The 23,941-nt window shown below is 35.1% G+C and overlaps 1 protein-coding gene across 5 annotated transcripts in view; it reads left to right on the top strand.

Moving 5' to 3' along the window:
- The window catches only part of RYR2 (ryanodine receptor 2), a 726,942-nt gene that overhangs the window by 330,532 nt on the left and 372,469 nt on the right, over positions 1-23,941 (top strand). For all 5 annotated transcript variants that reach the window (XM_038533815.1, XM_038533818.1, XM_038533817.1 and 2 more), the window contains 2 exons: positions 10,459-10,533; positions 14,906-15,062. In XM_038533815.1, coding sequence (XP_038389743.1) covers positions 10,459-10,533; positions 14,906-15,062 — 232 coding nt within the window. The remainder of the gene's footprint in view (positions 1-10,458; positions 10,534-14,905; positions 15,063-23,941) is intronic.

The raw sequence follows: 23,941 nt of genomic DNA, 5'->3' as shown, positions 1-23,941 counted from the left end.
CAAAAAGGTATATCTTTTGGGAGAAAATAAGACATAGACTTCAAATGATCTCTATAATTTTATATATACAATGTCTAGTAGAATTAATTGAACTCTTTTATTTCAACCCCAACCAGTATACTGCAGTGAAATTCTGGAACTAACTACCCAGAGTTAACAGATTGTGCAAGTTACAGGCTTCGTTCTCTACAAAACTGCCCTTATCTCAGATTCAAGATACAAATTGGGGGTGGGATCCTTAGACCATCTGTGCTTCTAACCAACTGATTACTTATTTGGGGGTTCTCCTAATCTCTTTAGATTCAGGAACTCAGGACAATGCTATAATTATGATTCTAGTTTTGTTATAAAACATACAAATTAGACCAGCCAGATGAAGAGATGGATAGGTGAGTTCTGGGAGGGCCTGAATGCAGAGTTTCTCTGCCCTCTCCCTGTGGATCAGGACATCTTAAATTGTTGTGTCCACCATTTAGGGAACTCTGTTGGGCTTTGGTTCCACGGTGTTTTTATTGGGGTTTTATTATGTAAGAGTGACTGATTAAATATTCGACTGCATGGTTGAACTCAGTCTCCAGCCTGTTACTCCCTGAGGTCAGGCTGCATCATGCTTGCAAACTTCTAGTCATCTCATTGGTCTTTCCAGCATGGCCAACCTACGTGTTGAAGCTATCTAGGGCTGCCATGAGTGAACTTATTAGCCTAATTTGAGTTGTGATCTAGGGGGCTCCTGAATAACAAAGCCACTTCTTTCACTTGGGAACTTACAAGTGTTTAGAGTCTCCTTCCCGGGAACCAGGGACATTGGTCAGCCAATTGGTTTGTTATACAACACAGGCATATACAATACTAGTTAAACAAGGAGGAAGAGGAAACACACACCATAGAAGAAGGCACACAGGTCATGGATACACAGATAATAGATTTATCATAATAGAACTTTAAAACATTTATTATTATGATCTCAGAGTTAAAAGAGAAGATGAAATTTGGTAGAGAATTGAAAGCTATAAAAAGGGATCATATAGGCATTCCCAAACTGAAACAGAAGATTAAAATAACATATTAGAAACTCAACAGATTTAACATCAGCTTAGAAGCAGCTGAAAAGAATTAGTGAGCTGAGAATCCGATCAGGTGAATTCAGAATGAAACATTAATGGTTAAAAGATTGGGAAATAGAGAAGAGAGAACAAGGAAATACATGGGAATTGAATATTCTATCATACATATAATTGGAGTCCCAAAATAAAAAGATGAAGGGAAGAGGGCAGCAGGGAAGGTGAGAAGGAGAGAGAGCAAGAACAAGAAAGCTTGCAAATATACAGGACACAGGTAATATTTAATACAACTGCTTCAGGATTCTGCACAATGGACTAGGTATATTAACATAGATTTAAGAAGGACTGTTAGCTAAGGAAGACAGATAAAAAGAAAGAAGACTTAGGACCATGAGAGTAAAACTACTGAAAACTAAGCATGAAATAAAGCACTTAAAAACAAAGAAAAAAAGGCATAGTACATTTAAAGTGACAATAGTAAGATTTACAGCGCAGTTTATCTGAGAAACAACTGGAGACATAAGATAGAAATTTAAAAGTGCTTAAAGAAAATAAGTGCCAACCTGATGACCATTTTATCTACTGAAATGACAGCTTTTAAAAGACAAAGCTGAGGAAATGTATTACCAGCAAACCCACAGCAAAGGAAATATTAGAGGGTTCTTCAAGTAGAAGAAAATTATCTCCGATATAATTTTGTAGATACAGAAAGGGTAGACGAGAGCAGAAAGAAGGTAAATATGAGAAAACTTGTAAAGACTGTTAAGTAAAATTTTAAAAAACCAAGATTTTTAAAAACTATATAGGGGAGCACATGGGTAGCTCAGTGGTTAAGCATCTGCCATTGGCTCAGGTTGTGATCCCAGGGACCTGGGATGGAGTCCCACATCAGTCTGCCTTGGAAGGAAGTCTGCGGAAGGAAGATTGAAGTGCTGTGGTCCTCCCAAGATTTCTGCCCCCTGCTGTATATGCTCTACATAATCCTCTCCTTTTTGTGTGTGGTGAGGCTATGAGTGTGGTGGATTTTGCACCCATGATTACATAACATTATATAACAAAGCTGGAAAGATGTTGCAAATGTAATTAAGTTTCCCAGTCTGCTGACCTTGAGTTAATCAAAAGGGAGATTTTCTTCAGTGGGCCTGACCTAATGAAGTGAGCCTGTAATGAAAGGGACTGAGCTTGCTGAAGACTCAAAGTGTGAAAAAGGTTGTCCTGCCAGCCTCGAAGGAGTAAGCCACTATGTTGTGAGATGGTCTATGGAGCAGTCCATGGGGCCAGGATCTGAGGGCAATCTTTTGTTGTTGAAAGAGATCCCCACCTGACAGCTGGCAAGAAAACAGGAACCATACAGCTGAAGCAACTGACCTCTATCAACCACCAGTGAGCCTAAGAGAATACCCTGAGCTCCACCCAAGAACACAGCCCCAACCAACATTTTGATTTCAGCCTGTGAGACCCTGAGAAGGGAACCCACCTATGCCATATCCAGACTTCCAACCTAAAGGCTATTGCATGATACATGGGTATTGTTTGCAACTAAGAAGTCAGTGGTAAGTTATTACACAATGGTAGAAAACTAACAATTCCTGGGTGATGTCACTTTAGGAATGAGGATAACAAAAGAAAAGAAACAAGGAGATATTGAAAATGCTCTAATTATTCTTTTTTTGTAATTCAGATATATTGCTCATACTTCACTGATCAGACTTAAGTGTTTGGGGATGAGCCAAGTGTTATGAAACATTGAACTTATCTGTAGTTATCCTGGGAAGAAGAAGAATCAATCACAATGTAGCTGCTATTCCCAGACTTAGAAATATGATTCAAGGTAGAAAAAATGAATTTTCTCTCAATTAATTATTGTGATGTTTAATTTTATGTATTCGCTTCACAGGGCAACAGAGTGCCCAGGTATTTGATAAGACTTACTCTGGGTGTTTCTATCAGGGTGATTTTTTTTTTTTATGACTTTAGTATTTTTTTTTTATGACTTTAGTATTTAAGTTGCTAGACTGAGTAAAGCAGAAAACTGAAATTTCAGGTCTTCTTGGCCCTTGAACCTATCACTCTTCGGACTGGAACTCTTTGGACTAGAACTACACCATTGGCTCTCCTGGTTCTCAGGTCTATGGACTTTGTATATTTATAATACTTTATAATGTTTATTATTTTAATGATTAATGGTATTTTATCATTCTTCTTTTTATCATGCATGTTATATATAAGCCCTATATATGTTAAGAGTTATCTGTGGGGAGCCTGTGTGACTCAGTTGTTTAAGCATCTGCCTTCAGCTCAGGTCATGATCCCAGGGTCCTGGGATTGAGCCCTGTGTTGGGCTCCCTGCTCAGTGGGGATTCTGCTTCTCTCTTTGCCCCTTTCCCCCACTTGTGTGCTTACTTGCTCTCTCAAATAAATAAAATCTTAAAAAAAAGAAATGTCTATATCCTATTGATTCTCTGAAGAACCCTAATATACTTATAAAAAACTTCAGACCTCAGATTTCATCTAGCTGGTTTTCTCTGAGATTAAAATTACCAATAATGTGACCAGGATATTTTAGACCAGGCTTTGCAAACTGTGGTGTGTGGGCCAAATCCAGCCCCCTGACTATTCTTCCAAATTAAGTTTTATTGGAACATAGACATGCACATTTTTTTACATATTGTCCATTAACATGCTTTCAGAGTTAGGTAGTATGAAACAAAAAACATATGGCCCATTCAGTCTAAAGTGTTTACTGTCTAGCTCTTCATTAGAAGAGTTTTCCAGGCCCTGTTCTAGAACTCCTATTCATGGTGGCTGTGAAAGTCTTGGATGGGCCATCAGTTCCAACCAGCAGTCCCAAAGACGTGTGGCAGTCCTGTGCTGACAGCCCAAGTGAATGTGCCTTCAGGATTACACCTTTACAAGAGAGAGCAGGTGGCTAGGGAAAAAAAAGTATTTTTTAATCCATGTAATGTGTATAATCTTTTCAGAGGTTGAGTTTTCTCTAGTATTAGATGCCAAAAAAAGTCATATTGATTTGTATGTGAATTTCGAGACCACAAAGATATCAAATGAATAATTTTATTTGATACATAGAACTAACGGAAGCAAAAGGAGTATGCAGATCACTGCTGAAGTTGAATGGTAGAATCACACACTTGTATGGTAGAAGAATCTAAAAAGGAGGTTGTCTGAATCATGGCTTTATTTCCTTTTCATGTTGTCCTGAGCAATTTTAAAATTTAGGACTTACTATACGTTTGCATATAAATGAGTATATGATACTATCATCAGTTCAATTGAACAAGCAGTATTGAGTCTTTAACTCCATATTTGGAAAGATTGAATATGGCACCATCCTCTTCCTCCACACCCTCGGAGCTCCATTTGCTGTGTAAGGACTCTTCTGAGAGGTCTCCATGGGTTCTATCTTCCCTTTCTTCCTCACAGTCATCCAATGACCATTAGCTTCATTTTGTGTGTCAAGAAATGAGTCACGGAGGAATTCATTGACTTTGCACAAGTTTATACAAAGAAATGACATCTTCAGAAAGCTAGTCACAATCAAGCATGAGAGTGATATGTCCACATTTCAATGCCTTGTCATAGGTGGGAGCAAATAATTATGATTATTCACCAAGGAAGGTACTCTGTGGCAGCACTCACAAAGTGAAAAAAAAAAAGTAGTTTCCTTGCAAGGTGAAGGGTTCTCTTTAGTGCATTGAATCTTTTATTAATTGTGTTTTATGGTTCCGTGTGAAAATCCACTAATTGGAATTGTGTATCTTATAAAATTCTTATAAATATATACCAATATATGCCAAAATGTCATGCTGTGAAGAGCTCCTAAGGACTGTGCTTTTATTATTATGCTAATGTTAGCTTTTTCTGGGCCTGAAATTCTGAAGATGACCTATCCTGGCTGTCAAAGTGCCTGCTCTTTACTGAGAAATAAGTTGTTGGACAATTGAGATTAGTCTTAAATTATATTTTATAAGCTGAAAATGCAGAAATAGCTCATTACTTTTACTTCAGTGGACAACAGAATACTTACAGGAAGTGGAATTGATGACATAATAGGAAGAATTTATACTAATTGGAAGAATAACCTGAAAGAGCCTATTCAGGCAACTTTATGTCATCAACCTGAAATAGGAGCTCCTTAATAAAGTGTATCATATAGGGAGATAATGTGTTATGTAGGCATAAGTTACAGCTGGAAGCCTGGAATTTTTCAGAGTATTATTGAATAAGGCACACATGATTGGTTATTAGGTGTGTGTATTTAAAAAATTCATAGTCAGTGAAATTATAGTGGCTTTGAATTTTCTGATTTATGAGGTGGAAGATTCTTTGAAAAAAAATTCTGTTACGAATGATATCAATGGCCAGTTCTCTTAACACATCTTTTTTTCTTATTAGTGTTAACATTGTTGTGGTTCACTACAAAAATAATGTTTCAGTGAACAGAGAGCTGCAAATGCCCTGTGTTTCATATCCAGTTGACCTTCCCTTAAATTTTGATATCATTGCCACTGTTTGCATTGAAATCTCCCGGGATGCTGAACAACAAAGATGCTGTTGCTCTGGGTCTGCTCACTTTCTTAGAGAATCTTTCTCTCTGATCTTCCTATTGATAAAGCATTTGCTATGATTATGATCATTTAGTTGTATGAGTTTAAATATGGTCTCTAATATCAATTTGGTAAAGTTGTGGGTCTTTGAAACAATTGTTTTCCTGGATTCTGATTGGATACTTAAGACACATTGCAGGGAAAAGGGATGTTCCCTTCCAAGAATGGGTGTATCTGTCCAGGTAGACCAATTTCTAAATAATTTTAAATGTCCTTATGTGATTTATGATGGACTGATTTTTATTATATTAAGATCTTGATACTGGGAGGCCAGTTTTCAGTCAAAATAACTTATGAATAATTGATTGATTGGGCAACCAATGACATGCCATGTACTTACATGGGGAGACTCTGTATATAGCAAAGATTTCCCAGGTTGGCAACGAAGAATTGTAAGTCATCAGATTTTTTATGCTGCCAATGAAACATTTAAAGAAATAATTAAAGGCAGCAAGTCCTTTCAGAAGATATTCAGGAAGCCAATCAGTTAGACCTAAAAGTATTTCAGGTAGGAAGGTGGATCCAACTTTCCTTTTGACTTTATATTTGTGTTGTAAATATTAATTTCCCTTTAAGTTAAAATATCATTAGATTTCTAATTATACAAATAATAAAATATCATTGTAAAATTCAATTAATAAAGGAAAAGTAATGAAAGAATAAAACATTTGAAGGATAATTCTTCATATACTTTATGATGTATAATATATACAATTGTATATAAACATTATTCATGCTATTTGTATCTTAGAGTCCATTTAATTCTTAAGCTTAGCTCCTACATAACCTTTATTATGTAATTGGTATTACTAGCTTGGTATTCATCATTCAGCAGCTTTCTCTATGTTCATACAGAGAATATTTCTGCATTATACATATGTATATGCAGTAGGTTTATTGTTGTACAGAAAATGTATATCATTTGTAGTCTCATACTTAATAATATGTCATAGAATCCCTTCTTTTAATTTTCTGTTGATTTATTTTGTTCTCTGTTTAATCTGTTCAGACAGCTCTTGAATTTTGTTTTCATTACTTCTTTAATAATTAAAGGATTACAGGCCTAAATTTTTCAAAGTTTGCCTATGAATCCTAGACTTTTTATGAAGTGTTCTTATCCTCATTGCATACTAGATAGGATGTAATTCCTATTTCTTCTTTGACCCATGAATTATTTACAAGAGCTTCTGAGTTCTCCAGGTTGGTAAATTATAAAAATATTTTTAGTATTTATTTTCCTAGTGTAATTGGTTATAATTAGAAAATATGGTGAGTAAAGAGCTTTAGTTTAAAAAAAATCTGAAAAAATTTTCTTTATGGCTGCATACAAGATCTTTTTTAAAGGTCAGACTGATTTAAAAATCTGTCTCTTTGTGTGTCTGTCTATATATGTATACACACATACCTCTATATTTTGTCATTTGTTATTTTTAAGTATATAGCCAGATTCTGATTTAATTTGCCTGAAAATTATCTGTGCTTTGAGGTTTTTAAAGCTTTCCACGTGATTCTAATATACAACCAAGGCTAAGAATCACTGCCTTAGTAAACTAATGATTCTAATCCAGTGGTTCTCAGAATGTGGACCAGCTGCGCCAAGGTCATGGAACTTAGTAGGAATACAAATTCTTGCACCTTGCCCTACATCTACTGAATTGGGAACTTAGGGGCAGGGGATGCCCTGAAATATTTATTTTAAAAAGCCTGCAAGATCATTCTGATATTCACTAAAGATTTAGAGCCACTAACCTATTCCAGTGGCTCAACAGTGGGGGTGGTTTTGTCCCCCAGAAGATATTTGGTAACATCTGGGAACATTTTTGGTTATCACAAGCGGGGTGGGGGATAGAGGAGACAGCTGCTGCTGGCATTTGGTTGGTAGGGGGCAGGGATCAGTGAACACCGTATAGTGCACTGGACAGCCACCCACAGCAAATAATTATCTGGCCCAAAATATCAGTAGTGCTGTTGTTTAGAAACTGATCTGAACTATGATTTTCAGACATTACTTTCTCACTACCACCAGTTGGAGAGCTTTTAAAAATCCTGATTCCAGGGGCACCTGGTTGGCTCAGTCAGTTAAGTGTCTGCCTTTGTTCAGGTCATGATTTCAGGGTCCAGGGATCAAGCCCCACAATCAGGCTCCCTGCTCAGTGGGGAGCCTGCTTCTCCCTCTGCCTTCTACTCTCCCTGCTTGCACTCTCTCTCTCTCTGTCAAGTACATAAAGAAAATCTTTATTTTTTATTTTTTTTAAGATTTTATTTATTCATGACAGACAGACACACACACACACAGAGAGAGAGAGAGAGAGAGAGAGAGGCAGAGACACAGGCAGAGGGAGAAGCAGGATCCATGCAGGGAGCCTGACATGGAACTTGATCTCAGGTCCCCAGGATCACACCCGGGCTGAAGGCAGCACTAAACCTCTAGGCCACTGGAGCTGCCCAAGAAAATCTCTAAATAAAAATCCTGACTCCAGATTTAGTTTAATTGGTCATTGGTGAGGGCATGGCATCACATTTTATTTTATTTTATTTTTTTTTAAATTTTTTTATTTATTTATGATAGTCACAGAGAGAGAGAGAGAGAGAGAGGCAGAGACACAGGCAGAGGGAGAAGCAGGCTCCATGCACTGGGAGCCTGATGTGGGATTCGATCCCGGGTCTCCAGGATCGCGCCCTGGGCCAAAGGCAGGCGCCAAACCGCTGCGCCACCCAGGGATCCCATGGCATCACATTTTGAAAACCTATCCACATAATTATATCTTTAGCCATGATTGAAAACCAAATGATTGATTTAAGGTTATAGCTTCCATGAATGGATGTAGGGAACTATCTATGACATTGTTCATTGGTACACCTAAAACTTTTATAAAGGATGGATCAAGGTGATTGTGACCCTACCAACAATTTTAATATAGAAAGATCAATAAGTAGTCACTATTACCTCCAGATGTGACATAGTAAGGAGTATAAAACACTGGATCTAGATATGTAACTACAATTTTAGGGGTACATGTTAAAAAACATTGTGAGAATGTCATCAGAAATATCCAGAATGTAGAAACTCCAGACAAACAATACATAATGCCAACAAGGAAAAAAGAAGAATAGTTCTTAAAAGACATTTAAGATACTTAACTGTTTTTGTGCATCTTGTTTGGATATGGATTTGAAAGAGCAACAGAAAAACATTTTTGGGAAAATTTGAACAGAGTGGAGATTTCATAAAGATGAATTTTATGTGTATGTGTATATAATATGTGTGTGTGTATATATATGATATATATATATAGGAGTTTTTTGTAGTTGTATGTGGAGGGGTAGCTAGAAGTTATGGGTAAAACAAAATTGGCCTTGTATTGATCATTGCTGACACTGTGTGCTAGGTATATGGGGATTTATTATAATAATTTTTTACTTTCGTGTATTTTTGAAAATTTCCATAATAACAATAGGATGGAATATCATGATAGGAAAATACATGATAGGAAAAGCAGGTCAGAATGGTGTTTGAAAAACTATCAAGACAGTAGATTTTTCCACAGTGTAAAAAAACTCTAAAAAACAAATCAACACAGCAGCCTGGGTGGCTCAGCGATTTAGCACCACCTTCAGCCCAGGGCCTGATCCTGGAGACTAGGGATCGAGTCCCACATCGGGCTCCCTGCATGGAGCCTGTTTCTCCCTCTGCCTGTGTTTCTGCCTCTCTCTCTCTGTCTGTCTCTCATGAATAAATAAATAAAATCTTAAAAAAAAAACAAAAACAAATCAACAACAGTCTGTTGGATTTGGGACCATGAATATCATTTGGTGGTCTTAGCAAATCTGTTTCATTGGAGAAGTGAGTCTGAAAGCAAGATTGGAATGCACGGTGAAGTGAGAGGGTGATTTTCCGGCACATAATGGGGGTGACCAGGAGAGGAGAATATGGTGTAATTTGAGACAGGATAGGGTTATGTGTGTTTGAATGATGAAAGAGATTCTGTAGAGACAGAGACTGAGTCTCAGGGAAGAAACAGAGAGCATGCATAAGCAATGGCTTCCTTAAAACTGTCTCAACGGGTTGGTACGGAGTTCAATTTGGATAATGTATATAGCATTACTTCTACTATATTAACAAATTATTATGTGAGCTCTGGAAGTTGGGTATATGTGATACTTATTCAGAGTCATTGTGTGTGTCACTTTCTTTGCTGATGATCATATTTTTGGTGATCTTTATACTTTTCTATCTTTGTCATTTTGCAAAGTGTTGTAATAAAACATTGAAATTAGTATGTTCTTACATTTCTTTACAATGTTTAATATATCTACAATAGAATTTAGAACCACAAATAATTATATGTGGTTTAATAATCAATTATATGTTGTGATAATCAGATATTAAAGTATATGTAAGCGCATAGCTGAGTATTTTTATGCACCTAAGTTAAATAAGTGAAGGTATTCACTGGTGGGGAGAGATGGAGGCAGAGTCAGACAGGGGAAGAGGTGAGCAGGGAAGAGGGAGAGGAAATGAATGGGAGTAGAGGAAGAAAATGATTAATGAATATGTTTAAATTAAGTGTTTATTCAAGGCAAATTTACAGTGATCACTGTTACACTTATTTCTGTTATTTTTATTTCCAGCTATACTGTCTCATGCCAAAAAGTATAACTTTATCCATAGGCTTTCCATTTGCTTATCTCTTTTCATTAGCTTGAGATAATTGAGTTCAAGACTGACACATGTTAAAATTGAGCTTTTTTTTTCTTTCCTTTTTAACCAGAACTGTTCACTATGAAGGTGGTGCTGTATCTGTTCATGCACGTTCCCTGTGGAGGCTAGAGACACTAAGAGTTGCGTAAGTAGAACTTGTAAATGCAGCCATGTGCTTCAAGTGTACTAGATACTTCCAATGCTGAGGACTTATGCATTTCCATGAAAGCTCACACTAACAACTACAGCAAAGAAGCAAATGAGACACTGAGAAAGTGGTGGAGAGTTTGTCTGTCCTCTTGCCCTTTTGCCTACCTTTATTTTGGTTTCTTAGGCTAAATTCACCAGGAAGTATGCAGTGATTCTATATTATCTGCTCTTGTCTTTACTTTGATTTATTTTGGTAACATCCTCTCATCCCCGTCTGTGCATCTCCTGGCAGAAGGTGTTCCTAAGACAGAGTGATATAAGGTTTGGAAACAGGAAAAATGGTTTGCAAGCCTGTTACACATTTCAGGTCTGACAGTGTCTGGATTTAACCTTCTAAAGGCACATATAAAACAAGAAACTTGAGCATGAACGAGATTACAAGGGTCCTTACTGGCAGTCACTATCTTTATTTACAAATATCTTGGTAGCCAAGTAAGGAATCTGGATTGCAATATGAAGTTACTGTGCATTTGTTCATTACAGAAACAAACAAATATATGTATTTGCATTCTTTCTTTTTTCTTTTTGGTGACTTCAAAAGTTGTTCAGATGTTGACTTTTAATTCCTGTAATAAATGCAATATTGGTGATCAAGGTGTAATTTTGAACTATTTTTAAATAGAATTAAAATATTCACCAGTTTTTTTTTTTTTTTTGATTATGGAAAGGTTCATTCCTTTGCCTAAAAAAGCAATAAGTTTCCAGTGTGTTTGTTCCCAATTACATTAAACTTTTAGGAAATGATTGATTTAAGGTTATAGCTTCCATGAATGGATGTAGGGAACTATCTTAGTATAGAATAGCTATCTTTGTAGACCTAATATTTTGAGATTAATGCTTATCTAATGATGATTAAAATAGTTTAATGGTCTTTAGTCATTTTTGCTTATATATCCCAATGCATTAATTTTTCATTATCAAGCTTTTTTATTACCAGTTTTAATAGATGCGTAAAATGTAACTTATGGTGTATTAGAAGTAGTGATATTTTAAAATGAAAGTTATACCACTCTTTTAAAAGTATCTCATTGTCTCTAATTACTGCTATGATTTAATACCCATCTTTGTTTATTTAAAATACTTGCACTTAGTCTTTTTGAATAGTAGAAATTATATACTCTTTCTCATCATCATCATATTTGTTACTCTCCCATGACAGAATTTTTTATCCCAAATCATATTTTTTATGATTGAAAGACTTTGTTACTCTAGCATATGCCTCTGCAACAAAAAGATATATAAAATAATTTATATTTTTTGTATTTCCAATGATAATGTCTGTAACTTTAAAAAGTTCTTCTATATTAACTCCATTAATTATTAATTAACTGATAATAAATTCTTCTATATAGCTCATAGTTGATAAAATCCACTTAAATGTTAAAACTCTGGTAAACATTGAACTTAAAAGTAAAATTTTATTAGAAATATATCTCTTAATAAGATGGAAAAAGAAGTGGTGGCCTTATAAAACAAAGGGAGGAGAGCTCAGAGCTTTTATGTGTTTCATAAATTATTCAGAAAATTCAGGGAAAGGGGTTTTAAATATATATTTGAATTTCCTTTACCTTGTGTTTTATGAAAATGACAAGCTAATTAGCAAAATGAGTCAATAAAGGTGAAGTTTAGATAGGTGTTGTTGCCATTATAAAACAGACTCCAGATGTGTTTTCAAATTTATTGATATGCCTCCCTTTTGTTATTATGTGCTTAAAGAAATGGGTTAGTTGGTTTAGTTGTTTTGAACAAACAAGGTCCTAAATCTGTCTCATTTTGTAGGTTAAAAAAAAAAGAAGGATGAGAACTCTTGTAAACCAGAGTTTTTTATTGTCAATGCTGTTTTTGATGAACTGTAATGACATAAATTTAGATTGTTCTGCACATCCTTCTATTATGCGGTCTTGATGCTTTTTAACTACTGTTGCCTAGTGTTTGAAGTTTGAAATGGGAAGTGTGGGGTCTGTTTTAACTTTATAGTAGATAACTGAGAATCCAGAAAGAGCCTGATCTCCTGGTCAGCCAGAGGTGAGAGGGTGCATGTCAGGGCCACAGTGTTTGTGGCTCCACTGACTGCCTGGAATCCCCATGACAGCAAAGGACACTAAACAGCAGCAGGTGGAGCAGGTAGTTTTTCAGCCATTTAAAGATGAGAGATGCTTTGGTTTGCTGTGTTACCATAGGAAACTGCTTTGCATTACTATGTTACTGTTTTTAGTTTACTAAATATTTGCTGCCCTTTGATTATCCTGGGCTTGTCCATGGGCATTAGAGGCCAGCTAATTTGGATGGCTGTATGCTAAAGGAAATATGCTTAGACTTTACAGTGTTTTGCTGATAAATGGCCAAATTCATTCCATTTCTTACATAATCCTCTTGGTGACTTGAAAAGAGTGTTTGTAAGTATGTTCCCTAATTAAGTAGATTTGTACATAGTATCCAGAATACCCTCTACCAGAATCTGGTACAAAATATTACTTGGTCAAAATTTCGAACTATTTTGAAATGAAGTTGTTTTGTATGATGATTAAGATAAGTCATTACCTAGGAAAAACATTTAGATGGTTCTTCAAATAATGGGAGTATTAAAAATAATTGTTTTTCATGGCATGTGCAAAGAATATACTTATTTTATAAGAGGGGAATAAACAAAGCTTGTTCATTTACCAGACTAGAAATAATTTAATATTCTATTGTTGGTAAACAAATTTTAATTTCATTTTTGACAATACTGTGTTATTAGAAGGTTTATTGGTACATGGTTATTGTTTTAGTTGAAGGACTTGTGCAAATTAATTACCTTCATAAACAAATCCATGTAATAATGGTCTTATCCCAGTATCATTCTACTGTTAATTTTCCCTGCTAATTTTCTAATTGAAAAATTCAAGTTAGGAATAAGCATAAAATTGACTTACAATTTATAAAGATTGATGAATTTGAAGAAAGTATTCTCAATTTGTAGAATACAAAAGACCCTACATTTTTTTGATGGCCTTTTGAATGACCTTGTATTAAAACAAGTTTATTAATTGATAAAATCATGTTAAAATTCTCCGTATCTTCATTTTTTGTCTGTTTGATTCATTACACAATGATAAAAGCTTCCACTGTAATTGTTTCTGTTGTACTGTTCCACTGTAATTATCTTCCTTTGGTGTCATTTTCTTTTTGCCAATGACATGTGGAGCTTCATGACATACATTCTTTTTAGAGTATGTTTTTTCTCCTTATAAAATACCTAACTGTATCCCCTTTCTGCTTTTTGCCTTAAGTTCTACTTTTTTAATATCATCTTTACCAGGACTTGTTCCTTTTGCATTTATATGCATGATCAAACTTTTTCATTCATTTATTTTTAGTTCTTTAAAAAATTATTTTATTTTCACTGTATTTTTTATCAGTGATAAGAGGCTGTCTGGTTTTGCGCATCACCACATTCACTGAAAGTTGTACATATCAGAGCCTTGTTTTTCTTCCTTACTGTAGTGAGTACAAGGATCAGATACATGTAACTTTCAGTAAACACAGTGCTGTCTGAAACAAGGATGGTGTGTGTGTTGATTTTTTTCTACCCTGTCTGAAAGTCATTTTACAAAGCAGATTTTAATGATCATAACTTTGCTTTTTATCTTTTTTCTGCAACCTTAGTTTGTATGTTCTGTTTACTTGCATTGTAGTGTTTCTTTTTTTTTCTCTCTTGACCTTTTTAGAATTCTTATTTTCTTGGTTTATCTTTTTTGTTGATCAGTTTTTAATGATACGGTTATTTCACATGATTAACTTTCAATGCATAGGAACAGATTTTGAGTACATATATACTGTAATTTATATGTGTGAGTTCCAGTTAGTTACAATTAGGCATTGACTGAATTACCACTATAATTTTCAAGCCTGCAAATCCAACAAAAGTTTTTAACTAGTAAATTCTAAAGTATTCTTTAAACTTAAAATTTCTTTGTCTGTGACTAGTGATTCAATGTTAACTTGGACCACAAGTCCTTAGTCATCTTTGCATGCGGTAGTATATAGTACAGATGGCATTATATTTTAAAGTCAAACTCCTTGAGTTAAATTATGCTTCCATTTACTATTAGTTGTGTAGCATTGACCATTACTTAATGATTCTGGATAATCATTTTGTTATTTGTGGAGTCAAATTCATACCACCAACATCACAAGGTTTTGAGGAATGTTGAATAAGACAATATATGTTAGGCAAAGTTCACTTTCCCAACACATACCTTTTAATTGCTTTTTCTCCTATGATTGTGGATGCTATTGGATCAAGTCTTAACTATGTTTGTTAGGTGGAGTGGAAGCCACATAAGATGGGGCCAGCCTTTCCGACTACGCCATGTCACAACAGGAAAATACTTGAGTCTCATGGAAGACAAAAGCCTTCTACTCATGGACAAAGAAAACGCAGATGTAAAATCAACAGCATTTACCTTCCGATCTTCCAAGGTAAGACAGAAAATATCATGTTGAAGTACCTGCAAGTATGTCCCAACCACATTTCTTTACATTTATTTCTAAATTTACATCTATTTCTAAATTTCTGGTTTTTCTTCCATCCATTCCTTTCCAATAATAGTCATTTCCTAAACCACTAAAACCTGCCCAGGTGTCTCACCTGAGTTATAGTTCTTTGGTTGTTTACATATAACACATTCATCTCGCTTGTTTCTGTTTACTTAGGCTTTGACAAGCATAGTTGGCACAAAGCTCATGCTGTTATCCTATAACATTATGATGGTAAAGAATGTCAGAACCTCAAAGGCACATTTACACATCCTGTCTTATATGCCGACCTTTCTTCTTTTGAATCATTTGTAGGCGGGGCGGGGGGGAACCTCTAAGAAAACTCCTTAGATATCTAGTGAGAATCCCTCTGAACCAAATGATGAATAGAATAGGAAAAAATACATGTGCATCAAAGTCAAGTTGGAATGCCAGTACTCCAGCACAGCTGGTCCCCTCAGTGCTTCATGACTGGTCCCTAGACAACCCACAATGCAATATGGATTCCTACTCATGCTTCAGCAAAATAACAAATGTCCTGAACAATGAGGTGTCTCTGGAATGGTTGAAAATCACATGTTGAGTTGACAGATGCCAAGCATCTATTGTATGCATTATTATTATAATTATATATTTATGTCCTTCGTTTAATGAAGAATGTGAAACTTGAGCATAATGATAGGAATAGGGCCAGATTACTGATTAGCTTTTATCACAGAGATGCAAAACCTGATGCCCCTATTATAGCTAGTAGCAAGGTTGGGTGAGTTCAGGAGTAACTTTGAGAAGACATTAGACTGAGTACACATCCCTAGTGCCATTCTCCTACTTTGTAGTGTACAGGGTGAGGGAATATGCTCTGGACTCTTGAGTTCCCCAGAAATCTCCAGAAGAAGCAGCCCTGTCAATCCCTATTCTGTATTGTGAAAATAGAGTCAAAGCTGGTAAACCCCAGTGGACTATCTCAGATAGGGCTCACAGGTGTATATTTGTTGCATGTACCCACAGAGGGGCTCTGAATGCTGTATGGACCCCTGGTGGATAGTTGCTCTTTGTCTCTATAGTTGGGAAGCACAGTTGGTCTCATTGTGAATGAATGAGCTTGATGTTGATTGGCTTCTTTCTCAAGCCTAACTAAGCAGAAGAGTGGGAGTTTGCTAGTATATCCACTGATAACACCTCAGTCCAAAAAGGGGAAAAAATTCAGTTCAGTAAAGAGGAATTAGTTATCTGGTGGTAGAAGTCCTTTTTGAGTAAAAACGATGGTACCTGTTAAAACATCATACAGCTTTGGGGCAGGAAAAGTAGAAACACTGAAGGAAACGCTTAGCACTCTAGCAAAATATAATTTAACAAAATATAATTTGGCAAAATAAAATCCCAGAGAAGTAAAAGAACCTGAACAGGCATATCACAATGAAAGACATTGGGAAAGTTTTCCAAGCTATAGCATGTACAAAGACAAAATCCAGCAGGAATTAGAGGCAAAAGGGAAAAAGTGTAAGGTGAGTAAGTGTTCTGATTGCCTCCCATGAAACAGAAGGCAAGTAATTTTTTTAAGATTTTATTTATTTATTTGAGAGAGAGACATAGTAAGAGGGAGAGAGAGAAGGAGCGAGCTAGAGTGGGAGTGCATGCAGGAGCCAGGGGGAAGGGGCAGAAGGAGAGGGAGAATCAAACTCCCCACTGAACAGGGAGCCAGGATGTGGGGCTCGATCCCAGGACCCCAGGATCATGACCTGAGCCAAAGGCAGACGCTTAACTGACTGAGCGACTCAGGTGCCTCAGTAATGCTTTTTAAAACTGAAAAATCAGGTAAAAGAGCTCTAAGATATTTAAAAAAGGAAAACAGTAGAGTACAATGAAATTTACTAAAATAAGGTGATAGAAGAGAGGGCATTTGGTGAGAAAAAAAAAAAAAGGAAAATACTACCATTGTCATCCTACATAATCCATCCCAGTAGAAAGAGGACAAGGCAACAAGAATCATGGACACACACAGCCACAGAAACCCACAATCAACAGAAATAATAGGCCACATAGCAAACAACTGGAAAACAGATAAATTTAAAAACAGAAAACCTAAAATATGACAGAGTGGAGGCCAGTGTGTTTGTCTTATCAGTATATAAAAATGGGCTAACATCACAATTTAAAATAAAAATTTCATAGTGGATCATGAAGTATAAGTTACACTGACATTAAGAGACACCTCCAAAACAATTTTATTTGGAAAGTTTGTACATTAAAAGATGGCTAAAGGAATACCAGGAAAATACAAACAGGAACAAAGGGTGTCATATTTAATATCAGATGAGAAGAAATTCAGGCACAAAAAAGAGTGAAACAAAAGTACTTAATGATATCAAAGAGTGCAATTCACTGAGGATGTAACAATTATCGAGTCCATGTACCAAATAAAATGATATAGTATTAATATTAGTATTAATATTCATTAATAATTCAATAATTGCTGCATTTCTACCTCTTGTAAGTCTGCCAAGAGAGCTGAGCACTCTCTGTAACTGATATCACTGAGTATCAGGACACCCAGGTGGGAGAACCAAGGACAGAAGGGATGAGTCATTTGTCCAAGTCACTGGGCTGGGAGCATAGAAGAGCCATTGGACAGGAGGTTATCTCTGCCCCAAACTGCCTGTCCAGGATCGGTTTAAAGAACTACAGCTCAGCTGCAGGCTTGGAACCCTGAACCGACTAGTTTACTCATCCCCCCAACTCCCTTGTCTGGCTGCCACAGGAGTCTGGAGATGTGCCCTGGAGATGTGCCCTTCACCTTGCAGGGCCTCACACAACTGAAATACCACCCCGCTTGTCTATAGGCTGCCAGGCAAAAATTCCCTTTTGCTGTAGAAATCTGAATACTGAGTTCATCTTTCTGTTTTCATTATATCTGTAACAACCATATTCCAGTGGCCTCCAAAAATCCTGTTGCTATAGAAATCTGAATATTGATGCTATCTTTCTCCTTTTATTCTTTCTATAGTAATCTTGATTCTCCAGGAGGTAAATGGATGCATGTGGCAAAACGGGCTAAGTTATTCAAACAGATATTGGAAATATAAAAGAGAAATGTATATTAACATATTTTTAAACTTTCTTGTGTACATATAGCCACTGAACTAACAGTTTAATTTTTCTTAATGAAGGGAGGTTGTTTTACTGATATAAAATAAAACCTGTGCAAGCTAACTTCATCATTCTTTATCATGGCAAAAAAAAATAGGAAAAGACTCAGATAGTCAACATATATAGTTGGTAGCTAAGTTGGTATTAGCCCTCAGAATATACTGATCTTGAAAGATATCCATTGTAATACTATTGGATTTTTTAAAAAGGTAGATTGTAATATAGTTTTAAAAACTTATTTTTTTACTTAAAAAATAAATTCTTGTGTGTTTGTGTATGATTATATGATATATGTAGAAGGATCTACAGTAGTCTTTTAATTTTGAGTACTTTAGAAGATCAGATGGAAGGCATATGAGACTAAGTGTAGGGGAAATTTTTTATTTAAGTTTTAAAAAACAAATCTCTGGACTATTTTGCTTGTTACAACAATAGCCATATTTCTTTTGCAACAATCAGTTAAAGAAGAAAACAATCATTGCATTGACATTCTTGGACATAGGTTTTATGCACTTTTTTTTTTGATGGATGTTTAGAAATGGAAGTACTCAAAAAAATAGTACCTTTTGAAACATTTTCCTCCAAATATGTCTGCTAATTTTCTGTCAGTATTAGAGTATAGCTGGCATTTGAAAATGTGTTACTAGCTAGATCTTTCTTCTGTGCTCAAGGATTCTGTTTCTGGATTTTGGCAACTTTGTATTGTCATAGATTACACTAGTAGAGAGCAAGGATCCCAATGAAAGTACTTCTTAACGAATTATTCAATTTCTCTGAAGCTAATCTCTTATTAAATCATTCTAATATGAAAGTAGTTAATAATTCACTGTCCTGTACTCTACTTTTTAAATTCACCATGATAATTATATATGATAACATGGTTGAGAGTACTGAAGGTAGAGGAAAAAGCTAGGAAAATATTTTATTTCTACAATCACAGAATTTTCATTTTAAGATCACTGGCAGATTAGATAATAACATTCTTTCTATGATATAGAAATAGTAACTCTATCATTTCTTTCGAAAATTGCTTTTTTATTATGTATAATAGTCATAGTAGAATTTTAAAGGGAATTAAATAATGTAGCAAGGATAAAATTATATTCCCTTACTCAGAAGCAACTATATTGTGTGTATGTGTGTGTATTTCAGTTATTGGCAAATATATACATTTTTTGATATTTAAAAAGGGCTAATTATTAAAATCGAAATCTATGATGAAAGTTGTTTTCTGCAGTTACATAACAAAGAAGCATTGAACTTAGAAACAACTGAAACAGAACGAAAGTCTCTAATTATAAATGAAATTCTATATTTTTAAAATAAGATGTTCTTATATTGTCAAGATTTTAGAGAAAATAGTGTGAATAGATTCTCTGGTCCCTTTTTTTTTTTTTTTAAATTTTTTTTTTATTTATTTATAATAGTCACAGAGAGAGAGAGAGAGAGAGAGAGGCAGAGACACAGGCAGAGGGAGAAGCAGGCTCCATGCACTGGGAGCCTGACGTGGGACTCGATCCCGGGTCTCCAGGATCGCGCCCTGGGCCAAAGGCAGGCGCTAAACCGCTGCGCCACCCAGGGATCCCCTCTGGTCCCTTTTTTAATTACGATATTTGATCATGGACACTGGTCTTTGAAATAAATGTTGAGTTCACTTAAAGGTGTGTGCATATGTATGTATTACGTATATCTATTCACTTAAAGATGCTTTTTTTTTTCTTTAGTGCTTTTGACAGGTTAAAAATGCTTGTCATATCTTTACATATTTTATTATGTTAGTTTCCAATAAAAATAATGAGTACTTCCAATAGTTAGTTAGTTTTAGTATTTATATCCAAAGTCTGGAAGTGCCACATAACTCATCGAAGCTTCAGTCTGTCATCTGCATAATGAAGATTAAAAATAGTATCTAAGCTCCAAAGGCTTGATCAAGGATTAAACAAGATAATGCACATAGGGTGCTTAGCACATTCCTTGGCATTTAATAAGCTGTTAGCTGTTATACTTATTTTCATTGTGTGAATGTGTACATTTTAAACATTTACATTCCAATATATTCCATTTATATTCCAATAGTTTCCAATAAAAATAATGAGTACTTCAGTTTCTAGAAGGCAAAGATTTCTTTTTGTAAAGCATTTCTTTGATTTTTAGTGTATTTTGAGTATATAATTAATAAATGACTTGATTGACATAACTATTGTATTGCAAATCAAGTATTAACTATTGATAAAAAATTGAACTTTCTAGGTCAGTTGAAAATATCAACTTTTATCTTAGATTTAGGGTATGGTTTTGGAAATTCTGAAGTAAAAATTGTTTGTACTTAAATTTACAGTCCCTTATCTGTGACAGTTGAGACCTCTTTGAAAGTATATTCTTAAAATTTAGCAAATCATTAAGATTATTCTTTCATAAAATTATAAGTGAAAGTGGCTTTAAAAAGTCATTCTACTAGTTAATATAAGAAGCAATTTTTTTCTTATTGTCATTGGGATATCTTTGACACTAAGATGAGCACTCAATACCCAATGTCAAATTCATATTTGACAGAAGACTCAACAATTGTTGATAATTATATATTTTCAGAATACACAGAATAAAGTGGAAAGTAGTTCATAATATAACCAGTGTTTTCTTTTATCCAGCTTTGTTGAGATATAATTATATATAATATTGTGTCACTATAAAGTATACAATGTGATGATTTGATACACGTGTATATTACAAGGTGATTATGTTGGTCTTCCACTAAAAACATTTGACATAATGAAAAATTCAGTTTGATTTGTATAGATTTTCTTAGGCCAAGTATTCTTCAGTTTCTCCCCCCCAAGATATAATTTTTCTTTAGTTTAATACCCACTAAAATATTCTCCTGTAGGTTTCCCTCCAGTTTTCTCTTTCCCACACACCCTGAACAAAAACCTTCTGCTACTGAAATGATGAAATATCAACCTCAAATAAGACTGCCATTGAAAAAAAAAAAAAAAGACTGCCATTGAGATGACAGGAATTATGGATCATATCATACAGTAGACATAGAACAAAACATTTTCACGACATAGTTGTTAGTATGTCATTTTTATTTGGAATTTTTAAAATTTTTGGTTCAAAAAATGTTTAAGATGTTTTAAAATGTACACATTCACACAATGAAAATAATTATAACAGCTAACAGCTTATTAAATGCCAAGGAATGTGCTAAGCACCCTATGTGCATTATCTTGTTTAATCCTTGATCAAGCCTTTGGAGCTTAGATACTATTTTTAATCTTCATTATGCAGATGAGAGACTGAAGCTTGGATGAGCTATGTGGCAGTTCCAGACTTTGAATATAAATACTAAAACTAAAACCCTCTTTAATAAGAAAATTAAATATTTAATAATAATAATGATAATGGCAGATAGAAAAGATGTTGCTCACCTATGATCATCTGACTATTATGGTTATTTAGTGATTGATTAAATATCTAAAAAATAAAAGCAAAGTGAGAATTTGAGTATTTTTTCTTATCAAAATAGTTATACAAAGTCATCAATGGAGATGGATTTTGTGTTTAGTCAGAATTAAAATCAAAATAAATTTTTTCAGTCCCCCTTTCTCAAGGGATGTTGATAGAAAATAATGCCAACTGTGGGTTTATAGAAGATACAGAAATTCAGATACAGTTTTTATGCTGATCCTTCTTAGTGACAGTCAGCCCAAGAATGAGCTGAGCTCATTGAACTCTTCTGTGGTTAAGACAAGATGTATCAAAGTTCAACCAGAGATGCAGAACCAGCATGAGATATGTTTATATTAAGGGATTTTTATTATGAGATTGTGAAGGCTGGTTAGGTAAATCTGGAGTTCATCATGCAAATGGCTGGAAAGAAAGATCATGATTAGGGTAGAACCCCGTGGACACTAGCTGCTTGCAGTCTCTGAGCTCAGGGAAAACCTAAGCCCTCTTTAAAGGGCTCACCTGATTAACTTTCACTCATCCAGGTTATTGGCTCACAGTCAACTGAATACAGACCGTAATTACATCCCCAAGATTTTTTCACCTTTGACATGTAATGTAATCTAATCATGAGTGCTGTCGCATCCTATTCCTTGGCCCAACCCATGTTCAGGGGGTAGGGATTACACAAGGCTTTCCCTAAGGTACTTTGATCTTGTTTCACTGCTGCTATGGAAGCTCCTCAAAGACCCTTCCAGAACAAGCAGTTTTTTTAAAGCCCTTCTCTCTACAAACCCACACACCAGAGTGTCCCCTCATGAGATTTCTGAACAACAGGGATCAAGAAAATTATGTATTTTTTATAGTCTTGCTTTGGATGGGCAAAGCTTGGCCTGGCCTATCTGTTCCAGTAATTTCTCTGACCCTTTTGCATTTTTACACTCCCAGTTCTCAGTGAGCAACTATCTTGTGTTTAAGTGTGGCACCATAATGAAGCCAAAAAGAAATTTGACGTTTTAATTTTCCTAACTTTAAATATTATTTGTCTTAAGGAGAACTGGCTATTACAAAAACACTTCATCCTTTAAGAATAAAGGCCTTTCCCTCCCCCTTCCTATCTGCCAACTTTACAGAATAATTTGGAAGGATTTAAGGATGATTTCAATTAATGCTAGATGAATCTCTCTGAACTACCTTATCCATATAATAAAAACATAATCCTATATGACTACTTTAAAAATTTTAATGAGCCTCAAGGTGCCTGGGTCATTTAGTATTTGGGTAGCTCAGCTGGTTAAGTGTCTGACTCTTGATTTTGGATCAGGACATGATGTTGAGGTCATGAGATTGAGCCCCACGTGGGCTCCATGCTAGGTGTGGAAACTGAAAGAGAAAGATTCTCTTTCTCCCTCTGCCCCCTGCCCCATGTCTTAATGAGCTTCATTTGGTATATCTAATGCCTATGTATCACTTAATACAGACAGTTATCAGAAATAATTTTGGCTTTATAGGCCAGTTTGGTATGCCCAGTGCCAAAATAACCACTTAGTATTTTTCATGCTGATCTTTTTTACTTCTAGAACCATTTTGATATTGTTTAGGAAATTAGATTTTCTAAACATTCATAAGTGGAATTATTTGAATGTTAGGATTGGGAGTAGTTTATAAATATATTTTTTGTGGGAAATCTGATGAGGTAGGTGATTTTCTTCCAAAAATTTATTCACTTAGTAAATCTTTATTAAGAATCTGTTATTTGCAGGTACCATTCTGCTTCTAGGTAGATGGGCCATTGAGGTGAAGGAACCAGGCATATGATTCTTGCCCTTGGAAAGCTAATTTATAGTCAAATAAGAAAGAAGGCAATTTCAGTAAAATGCTAGCATTTCTTTCATAGTTGAAGTATAGCATGCTGTGGTTGTCCATGAATCAAAAGAGAACATGTTTATCCAGAAAATCATCTAAGGGTAAAAATAGAAGTCTTTTCAGGAACTCTAGACTGTGTCAAAGAGAGTTGTTTCTTTTTTGAGCATTTTTATGGTTCTCAAATCTCAAGATTATTCTTATATTTGACTATTTAAGAATTTATGGATGTTAGTAAGTGCTAAAATAATGAGGATCTAAACGTCCTCAATTAAATGGAGGTGGTATGGGGATTAAATATTATATGTCTTTTGAGGAAAGTTTCTTTTTAATGGCTAAGTGCTTATTATGTCACAGCACTTTGA

The sequence above is a fragment of the Canis lupus genome, chromosome 4 (genome assembly GCF_011100685.1).
Source record: "Canis lupus familiaris isolate Mischka breed German Shepherd chromosome 4, alternate assembly UU_Cfam_GSD_1.0, whole genome shotgun sequence".
Classification (NCBI taxonomy): Eukaryota; Metazoa; Chordata; class Mammalia; order Carnivora; family Canidae; genus Canis; species Canis lupus.
This window is presented reverse-complemented; position numbering and strand designations above follow the sequence as displayed.